This window comes from Perognathus longimembris, chromosome 4 (assembly GCF_023159225.1).
Source record: "Perognathus longimembris pacificus isolate PPM17 chromosome 4, ASM2315922v1, whole genome shotgun sequence".
NCBI classification, from domain to species: domain Eukaryota; kingdom Metazoa; phylum Chordata; class Mammalia; order Rodentia; family Heteromyidae; genus Perognathus; species Perognathus longimembris.
Window position 1 is genome coordinate 52,332,988 of NC_063164.1, and position 20,324 is coordinate 52,353,311.

General features: G+C 37.1%; 1 protein-coding gene across 4 annotated transcripts in view; it reads left to right on the forward strand.

Moving 5' to 3' along the window:
• Positions 1–20,324, forward strand: part of Tlk1 (tousled like kinase 1) — a 126,239-nt gene that overhangs the window by 79,990 nt on the left and 25,925 nt on the right. For all 4 annotated transcript variants that reach the window (XM_048345256.1, XM_048345257.1, XM_048345258.1 and 1 more), the window contains 4 exons: positions 1,213–1,323; positions 1,468–1,604; positions 3,958–4,149; positions 15,732–15,798. In XM_048345256.1, the coding sequence (XP_048201213.1) occupies positions 1,213–1,323; positions 1,468–1,604; positions 3,958–4,149; positions 15,732–15,798 (507 nt within the window). The remainder of the gene's footprint in view (positions 1–1,212; positions 1,324–1,467; positions 1,605–3,957; positions 4,150–15,731; positions 15,799–20,324) is intronic.

Below are 20,324 nucleotides of genomic sequence, written 5' to 3' on the forward strand. Positions count from 1 at the left end.
GCACCACATATATAGAAAACGGCCAGAAGTGGCACTGTGGCTCAAAAAAAAATACCAACTTCAGAGTGTAAAGCTAGGCTGGGTGCAGTGATAAATACCTGTAATTCCAGCTGCTGGAAAGGAGATCAGCAGATAATGTTTTGAGGCCAGTCTGGGCAAAAAAGGTAACAAGATTCTATCGCAAAAAAAATAAGCTGTGTAAGCTTAGTGTAGTATGCACTCACTGTGTGGGAAAAACAATTGCTTTGGCAAAAGTAGAAGACCCTTTCTGAAAAAGAACTAAGCCAAAAGGGTTAGAAGTGTGACTCAAATATTAGAGTACGTGCCTAGCAAGTGTGAGGCCTTGAGTTTAAACCCCAACACCACCAAAATTGTGCTGCTTCTATTTAGAAATAAGAAAACGGAACTAGATCACTTACATAGCCAGTGTTATGTACCTTACAAGCATATGGATGTGAATGTCAAAAATATGTATACAAGTTTCATATACTTTCTTAAAAAATTTTAAGTTAGTCATTGTTAAATTAAAAAAATTTAGTATCTGTGTGTGAGTTCTCATACCTTAAATGATAATAAATAGTGGTTAATAATATTATCTTATGGTAAGTAGTTAGCTTTTTAAAATATACTCAAATATAGCTAGGCATTGTTGGCTCATGGCTGCAATCCCAACAACTCAGGGGGCTAAGATTTGAAGATCACAGTTGGAAGCCATCACGGATAGGAAATTTTCTCGAGATTCTTATCTCTCTTTTTTTGGTGGGGGGCGCGGTATTCCTGGGGCTTGAACTCAGGGCCTGAACAGGGTACCCTGGCTTCTTTTTTTGCTCAAGGCTAGCACTCTGCCAACTTGAGCCACAGCACCACTTCTGGCCTTCTTTTTTTTTTTTTTCTATATATGCGGTGCTGATGAATCGAACCTTGGGCTTCATGTATACGAGGCAAAAACTCTTGCCACTAGGCCATATTCCCAGCCCCGTCGAGATTCTTATCTCTAGACATCAAAAAGTCAGAAGTGGAGCTATGGCTCAAGTGGTAGAGCACTAGCTTGAGCAAAAAAGTTCAAGGATAACGCCCAGGCCCTGAGTTCAAGCCCCAGGATAAGCACACAAAAAAAAAAAGTAATTAAAAATATATATATATATATACATAAATATTTAATTTTTTCTATGAAGCCTATCTTTACAGTGTACTCAAAATGTTACATTGTAGGCTAACTGTGATCTCAGACGACAAATAGATGATCAACAAAAATTACTTGAAAAATACAAAGAACGATTAAATAAATGTATATCAATGAGCAAGAAACTTCTTATTGAAAAGGTAAGTTAAAAAAAAAGACAGTTAAACTCATTCATTTTATCTCTTTCCCTGTAAATTTTCCTTTTACTAGCCCCTTTTTGTCTTCTATACTTTTTTAAACTTAAAGGAATAAAACTTGATGATTTTTTTTTCTCCTTTTTTTAGAGTACGCAAGAAAAACTGTCAAGCAGAGAAAAGAGTATGCAAGATAGATTACGCCTTGGGCACTTTACAACAGTTAGACATGGCGCTTCATTTACTGAACAATGGACAGATGGCTTTGCATTTCAGAATCTTGTTAAGTTAGTCATTGTTAAATTTTTAAAATTTAGTATCCATTTGCATTTTCATAACTTAATAATTATAAATTTGGAATTATGTTCAGTATCTTATTAGTATTTAAAATAATAAATTTAGCACATATGAAAGGAATCTGAAACAGGTATTATGATCTTAACCTCAGTAAACTTATTGATTAATTAACATTGATCTGTAGAGTGAGTGAGTGTGTGTGTGTTTGTGTGTGTGTGTGTGTGTTTATATGTTTTGTTTTGCTTTTTGTGCCAATCCTGGGGCTTGAACTCAGGGCTTCAGGGTTTGAACACAGCTGTGCTAGGTGTTAAGCTTATTGTGTAACTAAAGACTCCTTCCTTATCCTAAGGAGTTTGGGTTTCAATTCTGTGGTGAATGGGAGTTATAACAATCTTATATGTAGTGGCCAGAATTAAGTTACAGAATAACTCTAGTAATGTGGAAATAATATTTAAAAAAAGAAAAGGTTGACACATGGAGAAGAGATCCAATTTCAGCACTTATTTGTAAGCTAAGATACTAACAGGAGAGTACAGGAAATGGATTTGAGATAGAAACCATGCTTTTTTGTTGTTGTTGTTCAAGACTAGCACTTGACCACTTGAGCCACCGTACCACTTCCAGCTTTTTCTGTTTATATGGTGCTGAGGAATCAAACCCAGGGCTTTGTGCATGCAAGGCGAGCACTCTACCACTAAGCCACATTCCCAGCCCAAACCATTCATTTTTAATGTTTTGTGAGCAGGACCCAAATGAGGAAGGTTTTCATAATTAATATACATGATCTAAAATATTAGTTCTTCAGTAGTTTCTCTGTTGAGCTGTCAAGAACAAAATTACCTGTGTGCCTTAACTATCACTAAAATGGTTTACTGGGAACTTACTATGTACTGTTGTGTATTTTATATCATGTTGTTTATAACCCCAAGGTGGGGGCAGAAGACTAGAAATGAACAAGTAAGAATTAATCATGTTAATAATGTCACTGGAGGCATGGCACGACCATTGATACCTATTAGTTTTAGAATCAGAAAGCTCTTTAACAAATAATTTTCGATTCTTGAATAGGAAATTCTAACAACTTTACATTTATTAATTGCCCATCTTTCAAACCCATGCATATTTTTTGCTGTTTTATACTTCCCCTAAATTGTCAAAATTGCTTTATTTCCCCTAAATTTTTAAGGTAAATTTTTGTTTCACTTTGATGTATTAGTTGCATATTTCCAAATCTTGTAACAGATAAATTTAGAAGTAACAGTGCTCATATTAAGTTTGTAATTGCATTTCATAAGATTAACTGAAAAAAGTGGTGAAATGAATGTGTAAAACCTGGCCCAGGGGGCTGGGATGTAGCTCAGTGGCAAAGTGCTTGCCTAGCAAGTGCAACGTGCTGGGTTCGATCCCCAGTACCAAAAAAGAAAAGAAAAAAATACAGTTAAAAACAAAAAAAAGAAACCTGGCCCAGGGGCTGGGAATATGGCCTAATGGTAAAGTGCTCATCCCGTATACATGAAGCCCTGGGTTCAATTCCTCAGCACCACATACATAGAAAAAGCCGGAAGTAGCACTGTGTGGCTCAAGTGGCAGCATGCCAGCCTTGAGCAAAAAGAAGCCAGGAACAATGCTCAGGCCCTGAGTTCAAGCAAAAAGCAAAACACACAAACAAAACCTGGCCCATACTTAATTCTGACTGGTTTTCTCTCTCTCTCTTTTTTTTAAGCTCATTTATATATTCAACAAATAGTTATTGAGCACTTCTAGTCCATGTTGATCACTATGCTAGATATTTGGATATAACTATATAAAGTAAATATGGTCTCTCTTCTCATAGAGTTATATAGACTAACCAAATACATTATGATAAGCTATCTAGAAATGATATTTGCTACTGTGAGATTGTATTAGGCAACATATTTTCCCCTAGTCCAAGGATTTGAGGAATATCTCACTTAAAAATGAGACAGGAGGCCTGATGCTGGTGGCTAATGCCTATAATCCTAGCTACTCAGGAGACTGAAATTCGGGGTTCAAAGTTTGCCTGGGCAGGAAAGTCCATGAGACTCTTATTTCCAATTAAGCACCAAAAAAACTGGAAGTGGAGTTGTGACTCAAGTAATAGAGTGCTAGTCTTGAGGGAAAAAAAGCTGAGGAACAGAAGCCCAGATCCTAAGTTCAAGCTTCAGGACTGGCAAAAAAGAGGGGGAAATGAAATCTGAAATGAGTACATATTGTGACCAAAAGGTTAGAGATTCATAGTATATGATTTTTTATGCTTTATAATGTATTTTTAATTATGAAAATAGTATGTTTAATGTAGTTTTTTGCTTTGTTTCTACACAGGCAACAAGAATGGGTGAATCAACAAAGGGAAGAAATTGAAAGGCAAAGGAAACTTCTAGCCAAACGTAAACCTCCCACCACAGCTAATAATTCTCAGGCTCCTTCTACCAACTCTGAACCAAAACAAAGAAAAAACAAAGCAGTTAATGGAGCAGAAAATGACCCCTTTATTAGACCAAATTTACCACAACTGTAAGCCTCTATTTTACATTTTCCTTTCTTAAATTGTTAGTAGTAAACATTATTAAGTTGTTTATAATTAAATTAATGCTTGCAAAGCAAAAATAAGGACCAGGTAGGAAAAAACTGTTGAAAAATTCTTTTTAGATTCAGAAGCCCCAAATATCAGTATTCTATAACTTTTTAAATTTTTTGTTCTGTTTTGTTTTTTTGCCAGTCCTGGGGCTTGAACTCAGGGTACTGTCCCTGGCTTCTTTTTGCTCAAGGCTAGCACTCTACCACTTGAGCCTCAGCGCCTCTTCTGGCTTTTTCTATATATGTGGTGCCGAGGAATCAAAACCAGGGCTTCATGTATATGTGGCAATCACTTTACAAACACTAGGCCATATTGCTAGCCCCTAACTTTTTTTTTAAATTCTTGACCTGGGCGCTGTTCCTGAGCTTGTTTGCGCAAGGCTAGTGCTCCACCACTTGAACCACAGCTCCACTTCTGGCTGGTTTTCAAACTGCTATCTTCATATTTCAGCCTCCTGAATAGCTAGGATTACAAGCATGAGCCACCAATGCCAGGCCCTGTTCTTGGTTTTTGACAAAAGGTCTGAATGCTGCCACTTAGTCTTCAAATTTAGTCTTCCTACTTGAGTATTCCTACCATTCCCTCCCCTATGCTGGATTTACAGGCATTCACCTCTTATGGGGTCCAGGCAATGAGACACTCAGATTAGAAAAAATTTAAAAAGATTTTATTGAGCGAGATAGTGCTGATGGGTCAGGTGCCAATCAGGTGGACTTTTAAAGCATTCCAGCTGGGGCCAGGAGAAGGGGGGATAAAAGCATACGCCCTAAAGGCTCTTTGTTTGTTTTAGCTCTTTTAGAAGTTTGTCTAAGTTAATCAGAAAAGAGCAGGAGCAAAGTTACAGAAGCTAAAACAGTTTGTTATCAAACAAGTCTCTTTCAGAGGTAAAGGTGGAATATTCCAGGTGAGGGTTACAGTTTAGTTTTATAATTACAATAGAACAGCTGTAATCATATTTTAAAAAGCATTTAATTTTTTAACAAGCAGTGACTTAATTTTTAGTATGCTGGAGTATAATATATAATCTCAAATACTGTATTTTATTCTCAATTTTTTCTCATTACAACACACCACCATGTCTTTCTACATTTCTTTGTTTTGTTATTTTTTGTGTTAATGAAGTAAACTTCATAATTCAAAGAAAAAGGTCATTTTAAGAAGTTAACATGATTGTAGAAAACAAGAAAGAGAATAAAAAAATAATCAATTATGTATGATCCCAATCTACAAAGAGTAAGTACTATTGTTAAAATTTTGTTGTGCAGAAAAAATCCAGAGTTAGCTAATTTTTCTGTTCCAGAATTTAAATTTATGTAAGTAAAAAAATATGCTTTTTGGGATGGGAATATGGCTTAGTGGTAGAGTGCTTGCCTTGCAGGCGTGAAGCCCTTGGTTCGATTCCTCAGCACCACATAAACAGAAAAGGCTGGAAGTGGAGCTGTTGCTCAAGTGGTAGAGTGCTACCCTTGAGCAAAAAGGAAGCCAGGGACAGTTCTCAGGCCTTGAGTCCAAACCCCAGGCATGGCAAATAAACACACACACACACACACGCACGCACACACGCACGCACGCGCGCGCTTTTTGATGTTACAAGTATATTTCTTTTCTCCTCTGTGGAAGAACAGTGCTTTGAATTTTATCCCCACTACACAATTTTGTTTTCTGCTGGCAACTTCCTTTCATAAAATATATGTAAGTGAAAGAAAAGAAAAACTTTCAGTTAAGAATCTATAACTTCCCTTTTAATCCCCTCCACATACATATCTGGCACTTGTTCTATGCTTTCTCTACTGGCGAATGGCACTCCATTCTGGCTGTTACAAAATCTTTTTTCTTTCCTAATTTTCTTATGCTATTGTTAGTTTCAATTAAAACATTTGACTATCGATATCCAAAAGGAAAAAGGGGCTTTATCTACCAAATTATTTTGTAAATTAGTAACTTTTTTGCTTAAGGAATGGATGAGTGAGTACTAGTGTTTCCAAGTGTATGCTAGCTTTAGCTCTACCTTCATTAATCCTTTCTGTAAATCCCCATTGTAGTTCTAAGTAACTTTTTGTTAGTTTTATAGTCACATTCTCTTTAACTTTAGTCCTATTTTCTTTTCTTTTTTTAAATTTATTTATTTATTTTTAAATTTTTTATTGTCAAACTGATGTACAGAGAGGTTACAGTTTCATACATTAAGCATTGGATACATTTCTTGTACTGTTTGTTACTTCCTCCCTCATTCCCCCCCCCCCCTATAATCTATTTTCATGTTGCAATCACTCATTTTCTCCTTATAACTTAATAGTGCTCTCCATTATGTGAACAACATGATCCAGAAGTTTTAATATGGCCTGTAAAGCACTGATTTGGCTTTCTTTGCCCTAGCTAACCTCATTTCTATCATTACTCAGACTTCTCCCTGAGATCCAACTTTTAAATCCTTGTCTTAATTTGTTTTATCTTTTGATTCCTATAATATGTATTGCTGCCACCTCCTGAAAGATGTTCCCTACCTCTTAAAAGTAATTATCACTTTGAGGAGTTGGTATGGTATTTACATCTCTTAGTTATCAGCATCATCATTTACTTAGTTAATGAGACTGGTACCTTGGGGTCATCTTACATGCTTCCCTTTCTCTCATTGTGTCTGTTTGCATAACTGGCATATCTGTTCAGTGTCTCCATTTTCATGGCCATGGTCTCAGTAGAGGGATTCTTTATTTTATGTTTTATTTTTTACATAGAATAATATTTCCCATGTTGTCTCATCTTGTGGCTTTCATGTTTATGCTCTGTTAATAGCCTTGAAGATGAAACTCATCTATGGAAGATCCCTTTGTAAATCTCCATTTTCTCTCTAACCTGATTTTCCAACATATATCCAACATTGAACTCCAACATTCCAACATTAAATGAGTTGTGCTTTCTCTTTGTGACTTTATTCATCTGTTGCATGCCTTTTTTATCTCTCTCATTTCCTGTTTATCCTTTTGTACTTTCTCAAATACAGTACTAACCTACTTTAGTAGAAGCCCTCTTAACCTTTTTCCCCCACCCCCGGTTTATCCCCATCGCCCCTCAGGTGTCCATGACCTTTTCTATTAAGTTACAATTCATAAGTAAGTGCTGGGTTTAATTTCATTTTCTTTCTTTTTTTTTTTTGATAGACTTCTGGTTTTCAAATATGTTTTACTTAGTACTTCTCTGTTAAAGTGCTGATTTCAATTGTAGTTGAATATTCATATTTCTGTCTCATTGCTATTGCATTCCATTGTATATATTGACTTTAAATCTGAAGTGATTGAATCCTTAGAAAAGCAGATCTAAATGGAGGAAAAGAATCTCAGAAGCACGCACACACACATCATCACAATTCATTGCTTTTGTAGCACAAAGTTTTAGCAGTAATGTTCTGCAAATATCCTCTTAAGTATATCTTTTGAGTAACTCTCTAGTGGAAACTAAGCTTTGCCTTGTATGCATAATGTTTAATATAATTATTCTATGCATTATGAATCTTTTACTGTTTTACTTTAAAGTGTACTTTTCTTTTAACAGTAGTCTTTCAGTTCATAAGACATCTTTTCATTTGTATCTTTTTCAGATTCTTTAGAAATAATGTATAATTCTCCATATACAAGTATTTTGCTTGCTGAGTTAAACTTACTCTGGACTTTGGATGCAATTGTAGATGGAATTCTTTCCCTAATATTTTTTAGATTGTTTATTTTTGGTATATAGAAACACAGCTTTTTGTCCGTTAGTTTCATGCCTTATTTATTAAAAATAACTCTGTGGTGGGGTTTTAAAATATTATGTGTTGATTTTTATTTGTTTGTTTGTTTGCCAGTCCTGGGGCTTGAACTCAGGCCTGGACACTGTCCCTGGCCTTCTTTTTGCTCATGATTAGCACTCTACCACCTAAGTCACAGTGCCACTCCGACTTTTTCTGCTTATGTGGTACTGGGTAATCGAACCCAGACTTCATACATGCTAAGCAAGCACTCTACCACTAAGCCACATTCCCAGCCCTGTTTATTTTAACATAGTCCTATCATCTGTGAATACAGATAATTTTACTTCCTCCTTTATAATTTGGATGCATTTTCTTTTTTTTCCTTACCTGCCTGGTCTGGTAGGACTTCCAGTAGAAATAGAATAGTAGCAGTGGAGAGAGTGAGCATTATAATTTGTTCCTGGTGTTAGGGAGACTGACTCTTTTAGCCTTTCACTGGTGTTTAAAATTGCCCTTTATAATGTTGAGGAAGTTCTTTTATTTCTAGTTGGTTTGAGCTGCTCGAAGTTAGAGTAGTCTTAGTTTTTCCATTACCTACAATTCATACTAAAAATGTGACCCACCTCACATGGCTAAATGTTTTGATAATATAATAAACAAGAAGGACTATACTAAGTGCCTATTAATGGTCTGTTTACCATAGCTTCTGTTATTTACTTTGATGCTTCAGGTTAGTTTTCTACTTAAAGAGAGGTTTGTTTTTTTAATAATTTATTTATTAGTTAAACCATTTTTTTTTTACAAAGGTGTTGTGCAAAAGGGATACAGTTACATAGTAGGGCAGTGTGTACATTTCTTGTGATATCTTACACCCTGTTTTTCTTTCCCTTCCCTAGGTCAGGTAGACATATATACAATACACAGTGTACCAAAAACATATACAGTAGCCACATGGCCTACGCCAAAGGAAATTCGCCCAGGGCTTTAAATGTAATGTCAACAATAGGGTTTACTTATCCTTGTCTTATATGAATGTACATACATAGCTTTTGAGCTATTGTGATACACTGAGAGGTCTATTTTTTAACCTTTATATGTTGAGTAATTGTTTGGTTTTGGATACATAATGTAGGGTCGCTGACCCAAACCTGTGGGAAATACCATTTGACAAGAAGTTTTTGGTTTCGCAGACCTGGTCTCTACTGTCTCCCCCTCCCCCCACCTTAACAGTCATATATCAAGGAGATCATGCCCCTTCGTTTTCTGTGTTCTAGGCTTGTCTCGCTCAACATTATTTGTGCAAGTTCTGATCATTTCCCTGCGAATACCAATATTTCACCATTTCTAATCGCTATGTAGTATTCCATTGTGTATAGGTACCATATTTTTTGGATCCATTCTTCTGTGGAGGGGCATCTGAGTTGTTTCCATATTTTGGCTATTGTGAATTGTGCAGCGATAAACATGGAAATGCAGATGTCTTTTTGATATCTTGGGATCTGTTGTTCAGGATAGATGCCTAGGAGTGGTATGGCTGAGTCATAGGGTAGGTCTATGTTGAGCTTTTTGAGGAACTTCCATACTGTTCTCCAAAGTGGTTGTACTAATTTGCACTCCCACCAACAATGGAGAAGGGTTCCTTTTTCCCTGCACCCCCTCCAGCATTTGTTGTTGCCTGAGTTCAGAGTATAGGCCATTCTAACTGGAGTGAGGTGGTATCTCAGGGTTGTTTTTATTTGCATTTCCTTTACTGCCAGAGATGTTGAACATTTCCTCATATGTTTCTTTGCCATTTTTATCTCTTCTCTTGTGAAGTCTCTCTTTAGCTCCGTTGCCCATTTCCTAATTGGTTTACTGGGCTTGGAGGGGCTTAGTTTTTTGAGTTCTCCATAGATGATAGATAATAGGCCTTTGTTGCTGTGCTGGTGAAGATCCTTTCCCATATGGTTGGCTGTCTTTCTACTTTGGTGGCTATGTCCTTAGCTGTGCAGAAACTTTTTAATTTGTAGTAGTCCCATTTGTCAAGTCTCTCCCCTAACTGTTGTGTCCCTGGGACTCTATTCAGGAAGTTCCTTCCTGTGCCTATAAGTTCTAGCATCTTTCCTACTCTGTCCTTCAGTAGTTTCAAAGATTCAGGTCTGATGTTGAGGTCTTTGATCCACTTTGAGTTGATCTTGGTGCATGGTGATAGGCTAGGGTCTACTTTGAGTTTTCTGCATATGGCTGCCCAGTTCTCCCAGCACCAGTAGTTGAAGAGGCTATGGTTTTTCCATTGTATGTCTTTAGCTCCTTTGTCGAATATCAGCTGACTGTAAGAGTGCGGTTTTATTTCTGGGTCTTCAATCCTATTCCATTGGTCTTCAGGTCTGTTTTTATACCAATACCAGGCTGTTTTTGTTATGATGGCTCTATAGTAGAGCTTGAAGTCTGGTATTGTGATACCTCCTGCACTGCTTTGTTTGCCTAGAATTGCTTTGGCTATTCTAGGTCCTTTGCTGTTCCATATGAATTTTTGGGTTGCTTTCTCTATTTCAGTGAAGAAAGTAGCTGGGATTTTGATAGGGATTGCATTAAATTTGTTTAACAATTTGGGCAATATGGCCATTTTCACTCTATTGATTCTGCCTACCCATGAGCATGGGAGGGTCTTTCCATCTCTTTGTGTCTTCTTTGATTTCCCTTTTTAGATTTTTATAGTTCTCATTAAATAGGTCTTTCACGTCTTTGGTTAGGTTGATCCCTAGGTACTTTATTCTTTTTTTGGCTACTGTAAATGGTATTATTTCCATAATTTCCTTTTATGCTTGTATATTGCTGGTGTACAGAAAAGCTGCTGACTTTTGTGGATTGATTTTGTAGCCTGATACTTTGCCAAAATGGTTTATTAGGTGTAGGAGTTTGGGGACTGAGTTTTTGGGGCCTTCAGATATAAGATCATGTTATCTGCAAATAGGGATAGCTTGATTTCTTCTTTGCCGATGTGGATCCCTTTGATGTCCTCCTCTTGCCTTATTGCTGTGGCTAGGGATTCCAGCACTATGTTGAAAAGAAGTGGGGAGAATGGGCATCCTTGTCTTGTTCCTGAGTTTAGGGGGAATGATTGAAGTTTCTCTCCATTTAATATGATATTAGCAGTTGGTCTGTTGTATATGGCTTTTATTGTTTTGAGGAATGTTCCAACTATTCCTGTTCTCTCCAGAGCTTTTAATAAGTATGGATGTTGAATTTTGTCAAAGACTTTTTGGGCATCGACTGAGATAACAATGTGATTCTTGATTTTAGTTCTGTTTATGTGGTGAATTACATTGATTGATTTACGGATGTTGAACCATCCTTGTGTCTGTGGGATGAAGCCTACTTGGTCATGATGTATAATTTTCTTGATCAGTTTCTGGATCCTGTTAGCTAATATTTTATTGAGGAGCTTTGCATCTGTGTTCATTAGTGATATTGGTCTGTAGTTCTCTTTTTTTGTTGGGTCTTTGCCTGGTTTGGGGATGAGTATAATATTAGCTTCATAGAATGAGTTTGGGATTTCTCCCTCTGTTTCTGTTTCGCGGAAGAGTTTGAGGAGTATTGGTATTAGCTCCTCACTACAAGTTTTATAGAATTCGTTAGTGAATCCATCTGGGCGGGCTTTTCTTTGTTGGGAGGCTCTTGATTACCCCCTGTATTTCGCTGTAAGTTATTGCTTTATTTAGTTGATTAATTTCTTCTTGGTTCAGTTTGGGCAGTTTATACTTCTCTAAGAATTGATCCATTTCTGTAAAACTATTGTTTTTCAGTGAGTAGAGTTTCTGGAAATAGTTCCTTATGATTGTTTGAATATCGTGTGTATTTGTTGTAATTTTTGTGGTGGAGTCCCTGATTTTATGTATATGAGTCTCTTCTTTTTTTTGTAAGTCTTGCAAGGGTCTTGTCAATTCTTTTTATTTTCTCAAAGAACCAGCTTTTGGCCTTATTTATTTGTTGAATGGTCTTTCCATTTTCAATCAGATGTATCTCTTCTTTAATCTTTGTGATCTCTTTCCTCCTAGTCATTTTAGATTCAATCATTTCTTGTTTCTCCAGTTGTTTTAGTTTCATCGTGAGGTTATTCACCTGCTCTGTTTCCATTCTTTTAATGTGAGTGCTGAGGGCAATGACCTTGCCCCTCAGTACTGCCTTAGCTGTGTCCCATAGGTTTCTTTGTGATGTATTTTCATTGTCATTGTGGCTTATGAATTTGTTAATTTCATCCTTAATTTGGTCTGTGGCCCAAGTGTGGTAGGTTTGTGTGGAGAGGTCTGCTGTGATTCAGATCCTTTTCCCATTGTAATAAATAGAGGTTTTTAACACAATGAATATGAAATTTCGTTAAAAATCACTGTTCCCTCTGGCTGCCAGAGGCTACCTGTGTCTTAGTTACTCCAGAAGCTGAGACCTGGAGGATTGACATTTGAAGCCGGTTCAGGCAAGAAAGTTCATGGACTCTTTATCTCAAATTAACCTCTATAAAGCCAGAAATGGAGCTATGTCTCAAATAGTAGAGCCTTGAGTGAAATATCTAAGGGATAACACCTAGTCTCTTAAGTTTGAGCACTAAAAAATAAAGAAAAATTGAAACTAAAAGCCATTACAGAAGATTGTTCTATTTCTTTTATTTAAATATATAAATTTAGGTGGCTTATACCTGTAATGCTAGCTACTCAGGAAGCTGAGATCTGAGGATTGCAGGTCAGAGCCATCCTAGGCAGGAAAGTCTGTGATACTCTTATCTCCAATTAACCACCAGAAAACCAGAAGTGTCACTGTGGCTCAAGTGGTAGATCGCTAGCCTTGAGCTGGAGAGCTCAGGGACAGCGCCCAGACTCAGAGTTGAAAAGACCCATTACTGACAAGAATATAATATATATGTATTTTAAAACATTTTTCATTAATACACATGGACAGATATCTAGAAAGCTCTACTGTGTTAGGTACTTCCTAATTGGAGATGCACAGAAATGTAAGAAATGGCTTTTTGCCTTGTTAAGATTTCTATGACAGTTGATGAGAAAAGATGTTGGTATTGGAACTTTTCTTTTGTGCCAGCCCTAGGGTTTAAACTTAGGGCCTGGACACTGTCCCTGAGCTTTTTTGCTTTTAAGGCTAGCACTCTACCACTTGAGCCACAGCTCTACTTCTAGCTGTTTTTTGGTGGTTAAATAGAGATGAGAGGCTCATGGACTTTGCTGCCCAGACTACATTCCTCATATCTCAGCTGCCTGAGTAGCTAGGATTATTAGGTGTGAACCACTGGTGCCTGGCTTTATTGATGTCTTGAATCTTAAAATTATTTATATGCAAATTTTTCTGGAGAGAGTAATGATTTCCTTCATTTTTAAAAATTATATATATATATTTTTTTGCCAGTCCTGGAGCTTGGACGCAGGGCCTGAGCACTGTACCTGGCTTCTTTTTTTTGCTCAAGGCTAGCACTCTACCACTTGAGCCACAGTGCCACTTCTGGCACTTCTGTATATGTAGTGCGGGGGAATTGAACCCAGGGCTTCATGTATATGAGTCAAGCACTCTTGCCACTAGGCCATATCCCCAGCCCCCATTTTTAAAAATTAGATATCTGATTCTAAAATGTTAAGTATAACTGCCCTAGAAGGTCAGAATCTTAACAAAAGAACATCCTTGTCTCCAGTTGCAGAAATTCCAGCAATATACATGTGTAATAACCTTGCCACTTTTCTTTTTTTTTTTTTTGCCAGTCCTGGGGCTTGGACTCAGGGTATGAGCACTGTCCCTGGCTTCTTTTTGCTCAAGGCTAGCACTCTGCCACTTGAGCCACAGCGCCGCTTCTGGCCGTTTTCTGTATATGTGGTGCTAGGGAATTGAACCCAGGGCTTCATGTATCGGAGGCAAGCAGTCTTGCCACTAGCCCATATCCCCAGCCCTGCCACTTTTCTTGATAGCCAAACTAAGTAGAATATTGCTTCAAATTTTTTAGGAAACTGTGACTGTCTACCAGGTGCAGCCCTGCTGAATGCAGTATCTCAGTATTATATTAAAAATAAATAAATGGGTACATAAATAATTTTTTTCCAGTCCTGGGACTTGAACGCAGGACCTTGCCACCATCCCTGAGCTTTTATGCCCAGTGCTTGCATTCTAACACTTGAGCCACAGCTCCATTTCTGGCTTTTTAGTGGTTAATAAGAGGTAAGAGTCTCGTGGACTGTCCTTCTGGGTTGGCTTCAAACTGCTATCCTCAAATCTCAGCCTCCTGAGTAGCTACAGGATTATGTAGGTGTGAACCCACTGGCACCCAGTTCTAATTTTTGTTTTTGAATACCTGATTTTGTATACCAGATTGTAACTCAGTAAAAGGTAGTATATTCTTTTGTATAAAAACAGCCTATAGTTAATTACTTATCTTAAAACTAATTTAAGAAGAAAATAGCATGGCTATATAGGTAATATATACAAACACACACTTGTGCACACTCACCCCCCCCCCCACTACATATATACACCCTAGAAGCTATTTCTTTTTTTTTTTCTTTTTTTTGGCCAGTCCTGGGCCTTGGACTCAGGGCCTGAGCACTGTCCCTGGCTTCTTCCCGCTCAAGGCTAGCACTCTGCCATTTGAGCCACAGCGCCGCTTCTGGCCATTTTCTGTATATGTGGTGCTGGGGAATCGAACCTAGGGCCTCGTGTATCTGAGTCAGGCACTCTTGCCGCTAGGCTATATCCCCAGTCCCCTAGAAGCTATTTCTACAGTTGTACTGAACTATTACTTGAAATATGAATACTTGTTTCCAAACCTTGTTTTTTCTCTTGTTTCCTCTTCTTTCTCTAAATCTACATTCATATTTCAATAATTAATTCTTTTTCTTATTTTATATTTTTGTATTGTGAGACAAAGCCTTGTTATATAGCATAAGCTGGCCTTGAATTCATGATCTTCCTGCCTCAGTTTCTCAAGTTCAGGGAATTACTGTAAGGATTATAGATATGTACTGCTATACCCAACTACAATAATTGATTCTCTAAATTTGTTATAACCACCTGTAAGAGCTGTCAATTATGGCTAAATTTAATGTAATGTAGTAGTTCTATTACTCTAAGACTAGGGAAAGAGTGTTCATTTAAAATGCTTCACTTTTTCTCATTCTTAGATGTTGGTAGTGGAATACTAAATAGATTTTGTTTGTTACTTTTGAATATTTAAAATGAGTAACTATATCATCTAGCTAAAGGGAAATAATCTTGACACTAATGTTGCTGAAGGACCTGAACCACACCTGAATTAACTTTATCACACATTCTTAGAACATTTACGTAAACTAAGAATTTTGGCTTGACTGTGATAGACAAAAGAAGTTCTTTCAAAGTTAGAGTATGAAATGAAAGTTTTTTATATATCAGAATGCAGAGTCTCTTTTCTTATGACATCCCATTGCTGGCTTGGAAGTTACAAGTGTGTGCCATCATACTTGGCTTCAAATTATCTTTTCATTGTTTCTTTTCTACCTCTTTGTCCTCATTATTGATTATAAACTCAGACAAAAATATAAGGAGAATTTGTCTTATTTTCCATAATACTTAAGTTCTAAATTCCATAGTACTCATTAAGTTGCTTGTTTGTAAGTATTAAGTTTATTCTGAAAAAAATCTTAAAAATATGTTGGATTTTGTATTTTAGACTAAAACCAAGTGTATTTTAGTATTTCCATTTGGTCAGTTTTACCGTTTTGTTGTTAATAAGAAATAATGAGTATTAATTTTAATATATGATTAAAATTTTGCTTTTGACAGGTTGACTCTAGCAGAATATCATGAACAAGAAGAAATTTTCAAACTTAGACTAGGACATCTCAAAAAGGTATGTGAGTATATGTTTAATTTGTTGCTAGAATTTGTGGTGCTTTATTCTGTCTTTATTTTAGGAGCTGAAACATAAGAACTAAACCAAATTTAGAATTTTCAACAGAAAAATGCACTAAAGTCACATTTCATGCTGAACATACATCTTTCTTTAAGATGCTACCATTTAGTTTCATGGATTACGTTTTTTTTTTGGCCAGTCGTGGGCCTTGGACTCAGGGCCTGAGCACTGTCCCTGGCTTCTTCCCGCTCAAGGCTAGCACTCTGCCACTTGAGCCACAGCGCCGCTTCTGGACGTTTTCTGTATATGTGGTGCTGGGGAATCGAACCTAGGGCCTCGTGTATCCGAGGCAGGCACTCTTGCCACTAGGCTATATCCCCAGCCCCCATGGATTACGTTTTTAAGGTGAAATGTGAAATCTCGTATTATTTGTGTAGATTTCATAAGTTGAAATGATTATACATATCAAAGTTACTTCTTTGGCTTAATAGTTTGTTGAATGCTTGCTAAAATGTTTTGGTTAAAATGTAAATTTATGTGGAGCTGGTGCTGGTGGCTCATGCTGTAATCCTAGCAACGCAGGAGGCTGATACTTGAGGTTTGAGGTTTTAAGCCAGATGGAGTAGGAAAGTCCATGAGACTCTTTCCACTAATAAACTACTCAAAAGGAAAAAAAAAACCGTAATTGGTTGTGGCTCAAGTGGTAGAGTGCTAGATAGACTTGAGCAAAGGGACAGTGCCCAGGCCCTGAGTTTAAGACCCAGAACAGGCCCCCCCACCAAAAAATAATAATAATGTACATAGGAAAATCTAAGAGTGCCTGTTATAGTGTAAAGTGATATAAAATGTATAGTTTTGTATTACAGCTCTGAAATTGTAATCATTTCATTGTTTTTGTAGGTCTTACTTTTAATTGAATCTCTTCCAAGAATTTGAAATAGGAGTTGGTTTTTCTTTTCAAAATGGAGTTACTAGCAGATACAAATTATTTTTCTTTTACTCAGTTTTTATACTCTGCTTGCCAGATTATCTTAAAATATTTAATAAGCTAAAATAATGATAACCTTGAATCAATGAACTGGGGATTATGTCTGTAATGTCATCTCTCTGGGTAGGGTGTAAGACAGAAAAGCCCATTTAGCAGCTAGCCTCACATTATCTTAAATTCCTTTTTATTTTTATCAATATGCCATTTGACTACAGAGAATAGAAGTATATATATGAGTAATTATATTATTTGTATTAGTTGTCCTTTACTATGCCATATTTGTGTTTGCCACTGTTCAGAAAGCTTCAACTAGGGCTGGGGATATAGGCTAGTGGCAAGAGTGCCTGCCTCGGATACACGAGGCCCTAGGTTCGATTCCCCAGCACCACATATACAGAAAACGGCCAGAAGCGGCGCTGTGGCTCAAGTGGCAGAGTGCTAGCCTTGAGCGGGAAGAAGCCAGGGACAGTGCTCAGGCCCTGAGTCCAAGGCCCAGGACTGGCCAAAAAAAAAAAAAAAAGAAAAGAAAGCTTCAACTAAAATTATGGAAAAACAAATCCCAGAATGATTTATTTTGGTCTTGTTTTTTTTAAATTAAGTCCTCCAGTACTATTGCGATTGTTGAGTATTTTAGCTATATATATGCTCTTGAATATATTAGGCAAGTTTAGTCTGTTTTCTATAGTAGATAGAATTAAGGAACAAAAATAACAATGGGCTGGGCACTTAGCTATTCGAGTGTCTTGGGACCTGAGGACCAAGGTCTGAAGCTAGCCCAGGCATGAAAGTCTGTGAGACTCTTCTCTAATGAGCTTCCAAAAAAAAAATGCTCAGGGATAGCACCCAGGCCCTGAGTTTAAGCACACCAATATTTATGTGCTCACCTTAACTTTTTGCAATGAATGAGTAAAGACCTATGCTTCGTGCCCTATGTAAAAATCTCTAATTATTTTCTAACCAATCACTGGTGATAAAGGGATATTTAGTATATACACTCAGTTATACTGGTAGTAATATGGCTATGTATATACTTACCTGATACTAAATACATTTTAGAACTTTGCCTAGAGGTTATTATTTTCACACATACTACCACATTTATTATTTTAATGATAAATTTTGCATCTGCTACACTTTATGAAAATCAATTCATAAAATCTAATATTTTAAATGTAGTCAAATTAGAAATTGACTATGTTGCAGGAAATATACTTTGAAAAGCCTTTAGAAATTTGTTTTTGCTTTGGGTTGATTGGTAGTTGGTTGATTTTTGTTTTTTAAGCTTTCTTGGTACTTTGAAAATACTTGGTTTCTATGAAAAATGCTTTTAGTTTCCAAAGTGAAGTGTACTTATATCTTCAATTATTACATAAAAAATTTGTGAGCTGTTACAGAATACCTTTATCTAACCTCCATATTATCTTCTTTCCCAGTGTTTAACCTGTACATTTTACATATTTACTCAGCTCTTCCTAAAAACTCTATTTTCCATATTTTTTCATGGTTTTCCCCTCAGCTCTTATCCAAGTTTCTGTGCAGTCTTAGATTTCTAACTTTTTCTTAACTAATCTTTTTCCTAACTAATTTGTAAGATAACTTTTCTTTGATCTCAGTTATGGAATATTTTGGGAATAGATCAACTAATACTGAAATATACCTTCAGGTCTTAAATACTCACATATTTTTCTGAGAGACTCATCTGAATGTGAAGAATGAATGCATTTATAAAGTTATTACTAGTATTTGTAGAGAAAAAAGTTGATTGAGTACTGTCACCTCAATGAATAACCAAATAGCAATTGTCTGCTTACAACTAGGTCTTTATTTTAACCTATACAATTGAAAAAATAATAAGGGCTGGGAACATGGCTTAAGTGTTAGAGCACTAGATGAGTAAGTACAAGGCCATGAGTTCTATCCTCCGTTTGGGCAAAAAATAAATAAGAATAAAAAATAAGCAATATTTTACCTATTAGGTTTTTTTTTTTTTTTTTGGCCAGTCCTGGGCTTTGGACTCAGGGCCTGAGCACTGTCCCTGGCTTCCTTTTTGCTCAAGGCTAGCACTCTGCCACTTGAGCCACAGCGCCACTTCTGGCCGTTTTCTGTATATGTGGTGCTGGGGAATCAAACCCAGGGCCTCATGTATATGAGGCAAGCTCTCTCGCCACTAGGCCATATCCCCAGCCCCACCTATTAGGTTTTGAATGCATAGTTGAAAAATAGATTATCTTGTTTTCTAAAAGAAAAAGAGAGATTGGACAGCCTTTTTTCTTTTTCTTTTTTTTTGGTTGTGGAGCTTGAACTTGGGGCCTAGATTCTGCCCCTCAGCTCTTTTGCTCGGGATTTCAAGGCTAGTATTCTACCATTTTTAGTCACAGCACCACTTCCAGTTTTGGGAGTTAACTGGAGATAAATCTCACAGACTTTCCTGCCTGGCCAGGCTTTGAACCGAGGTCCTCAGATCTCAGCCTTTTGAGTAGCTAGGATTACAGGAGTGAGCCACCAGCACCTGGCTTAGAGTTTTAACAGGCTTAATTCCAGAGAAAGAATGTTACCACCTTCATTCTATCAGCTCCCTATTGACCTAGGTTTATTAGGATGATACAAAGTCAACACTAACTTGTAAGTATATAGTTTCTACCATAAGCTGGATCTGATCCAGTCTGATCTATATTTGATCCACATGGAACCTACATGGTCAATAGGCTGTCAGTTAAGGGTCTGGATTGGGAACATGGCATGAATTAAAGACCAGTTATCTACCTGCCTGTCTGCCCCCTCCCTCCCTCCCTCCCTCCCTCCCTCCTTCCCTCCCTCCTATTTTCCTTTAATAAACTTTTTACCAAGCCAAGCACTGGTAGTTCATGCCTGTAATTCTCACTTAGGAGGTTGAGATCTGACAAGTACAGTTTGAAACCACACCAAGCAGGAGAGTCCATGAATCTGTTACCTTCAATTAAACAAAAAGGCCAGAAGTGGAAGTGTGACTCAAGTCCTAGAATGCCAGTGGTACAGCAAAAAAGCTATAGGACAAGGCCTATAGCTTGAGCACAAAAAAGTAGATAAACTTTCAACATAAAATAGAATTGGTTAATAGATTAAATTTGTTAGCACTGAAGTGTAACACTTGCTTCATTGAGGAAGGAAGCTCAGGCCATATGTACTTAGAAAAGTAAAAGATCAGCTGGGCACCAATGGCCCATGCCTGTAATCTTAGCTACTCTGAAAGCTGAGATCTGAGGATTGAAGGTCAAAGCCAGCCTGGGCAGGAAAATCTTTGAGACTCTTATCTCCGGTTGACCACCAGAAAACCGGAAGTGGCGCTGTGGCTCAAGTGATAGAGCGCTAGCCTTGAACTGAAGAGCTCAGGGACAGCGCCCAGGCCCAGAGTTCTTTTTATCCACTATATCAAAAAGTTTTAAATATTTACTGTTTTAGTTCCCAGTTTGTGTAGTCATTGCTCACTTGTTCAGAAATGGCACATTTTCCATGCTCTGCCTAATATAGCCATTATTCAAGAACATTAAATAGAGTT